Below are 2,701 nucleotides of genomic sequence, written 5' to 3'. Positions count from 1 at the left end.
GTATATGTAAAAATCGTATATATCACTTTTACATTGCGTAAGTAGATGAATACTGGCTGTTTTGTTTATGAAAATGAATAATAAAAATACTTACTACTGATTTTGATTTTCTTCACTACTTTACTGGTCTCATTATTCACTTTCACTTTGATAGGAATGGGATCTCCGTGATAGTAGAGCTGAAGGGTGAGAAATCAACAGTGAACAGTGAATGCAGAACTGCATATGATGAAAACATCCCAATTTCATAAATGATCTACAACAGGTATTTAAAACACTGTACCTCTTTCTCCATGGAGGCCTCCACGTGAATTGGTTTGTCTGCAGTGATAAACTGTTTGTGGAGATCAGTTTTGGGTCCGGCTGCTAGCTCATTTTGTGCATACTGGATTTTACGTATAATCAAACGGCAAGTGTCCCTATTATTGGTAGAAATATTGGAATCAGAATAAAACTTTATTCATTTCGTTTGAGAGTATCTTTATGTTAAAATGGAGCAGTACATACTTCTTGTCAACTTTTTCATCTATCTCGTCTTCTTCATTTGCAGTATATGCTTTGACTTCATAGTCAACTCCGCAAGGCTGTAAGAGTAAACATGTTACATATTAGAGAAACAGTTTTCTGTTTGTGAGTGTATTTGTGTATGTTCATGTATTTCTGCTACTGTACCTTCCCGGCGTCCTCTGGTGCTGGTTGAAGGGACACTGAGCATGGGAGATGTACTGGAATCTGAGACAGAACAGGAGAGACACAAATGAAGGGTGTCCTTGATTGTTTTCTCAATGCTTAATGCATAATTGTGAATTTACATCAAAAGTGAAGGGATGTCCTTGGTCTCCAGCTTTCTTCAAAAGCGCATCCTGTATTGGTGTGTTTGGGGGCTTGGTTCCCTCAAAGGGATACATCTGAATGCGCTTTATCCAGATGTCTTTTCTGAAGGAAATTCCAATCACATCCATATCCTCTCTGCCATAGCGGAAGGCACATGCAAGCTGTACCCAAACTAAAAAATTAAATAATTTAGATTGTCTAAATGATTTAAATTAATGACAAATTTTCATATTGACAACGTATTACATTAAATCATACCCTTCCTTCCATTAAGAGCTGAAGGATCGATCTTGAGCACCCCATCTGAGAGGGAAATTACAAGTCTTTTAACTAGAAAAGTGTAGTGTGTATAGATATACAGTACATATATACATTTAATAAAAAAAAAGTAGAAGTTAAAACTTCCCACAATGTTAGGGAATAATATTTTTTCAACGTAAAGTAGCCTAGAACGTACCAACTGGGTCAATACGTTCCACATGGTCCACAAAGTCTCTTCTCCCCAAATAAAGGCATAACTGTAATAAATGATTACTGAGTTGATTATCATGTGTGCTTGTGTCTTATAAATATGTTGCGAGCAGGGTTGCCAAGTCTGCGGTTTTCCTGCGGAACTGGGCTATTTTTAATCTGTTCCCGGGGGTTGTTGTTTTCCCAGTTTGACATATTGCATAAAATGCAATGGTTCGACATGTTGCATAAATTATATTTGACTGAAATGCCTAAATTGATATATTTGACCTATTTTATATTCTACTAATGATAAAACTGTGCTAGATGATGAGTTTTGTGAGGGATTGGAGCCACTGAACTACTGTGAGGTCCTTTATGAAAACAGACAGTTTTTATGATTACTACTAGCCTATATAGTGATTTCAAATCGTGTGTAATGCATAACAGTGACTGTAAAATATCTATTTTAGGTATTGGAGTGGCATGTTTTGAGTTTTGATGTTTGGGCTAGGGTCACTGGGCTAGTTTTATTACTCAGATCTGACAATCCTGGTTGAGAGCATGTGCACGAGGAGCAGATGACAAGTAAGAGGATGTATAAGCAATATAAAAGGAGCCTTACTGAACCATTGCCACTAGTCTTCTTGTAAACTCTGTAGAAACATAATGTCATGATATTATAATCACTTATAATCATTATGATAGTTATATATCTGTTGCTTTTGCATGCTTTTAAAATGTTAGTCTCCATGAGGTGATTAGTCATCTGCATATGCTAAGCTTTGCACTGTTACTTTTAAACTCTTGTGGTAATTCTGTCAATCCACTCTAAAAGGGATTTCTTATAATCTGCTAATCCACTAGGATTGAAGACCAAAAAGACTTCTACAGATTTAATACTGCTAATGAACAGGGTGTAGGAGCATTACACGAAGGCTGCTTAATCTAGAGAGGTGTCATAAATATGAATAAAATATTGAATAGTCTTTAGGATACAGAGAAATCATGGTCTTAAATGCCTGTTAAATGTTGATTATGATGTTTTAAATGATTTAATGTCTAATATTTAAAGTATTTATACATGCTTGGAATAAATGAATATGCAAAAACTTACTTTGTCATGGTTCTGGGAAATCAGGTAAAGCTTTCTGAAATGAGAAGTAAAAAGGTTGGAGTGTAAAATGTGCCAATAGAGGGCAGTCTTTTGATTTAGCAACATTAAAAGTACCAACATTCTTCCCTGAATTGAGAACAGTGTTTGGAAAACCATTCATGTTTGTATGTTGTCCTGCTGAGGTTTCAATCCACTAGGGCTAATCAGGTAAAAGGAGATTAGCATAACGATAGACTGCTTCATAATCCTCCACCGAAGCCGCACTCAGAATTAGCATTTATCTATTTCTAATGTATCTCT

General features: G+C 35.8%; 1 protein-coding gene across 1 annotated transcript in view; it reads right to left on the bottom strand.

Moving 5' to 3' along the window:
* Positions 1-2,701, bottom strand: part of LOC107578264 (arrestin-C-like) — a gene marked incomplete at both ends in the record, with an annotated part of 7,969 nt that overhangs the window by 1,114 nt on the left and 4,154 nt on the right. The window contains 8 exons of the mRNA XM_016264236.1: positions 95-179; positions 284-419; positions 508-584; positions 673-732; positions 813-1,006; positions 1,093-1,137; positions 1,292-1,352; positions 2,402-2,435. Coding sequence (XP_016119722.1) covers positions 95-179; positions 284-419; positions 508-584; positions 673-732; positions 813-1,006; positions 1,093-1,137; positions 1,292-1,352; positions 2,402-2,435 — 692 coding nt within the window. The remainder of the gene's footprint in view (positions 1-94; positions 180-283; positions 420-507; positions 585-672; positions 733-812; positions 1,007-1,092; positions 1,138-1,291; positions 1,353-2,401; positions 2,436-2,701) is intronic.

This window comes from Sinocyclocheilus grahami, unplaced genomic scaffold (assembly GCF_001515645.1).
Source record: "Sinocyclocheilus grahami isolate Dianchi unplaced genomic scaffold, SAMN03320097.WGS_v1.1 scaffold9489.1, whole genome shotgun sequence".
Taxonomy (NCBI): Eukaryota; Metazoa; Chordata; class Actinopteri; order Cypriniformes; family Cyprinidae; genus Sinocyclocheilus; species Sinocyclocheilus grahami.
The sequence above is the reverse complement of the archived record's forward strand: the minus strand, read 5'-3'. Positions and strand labels throughout refer to the sequence as shown.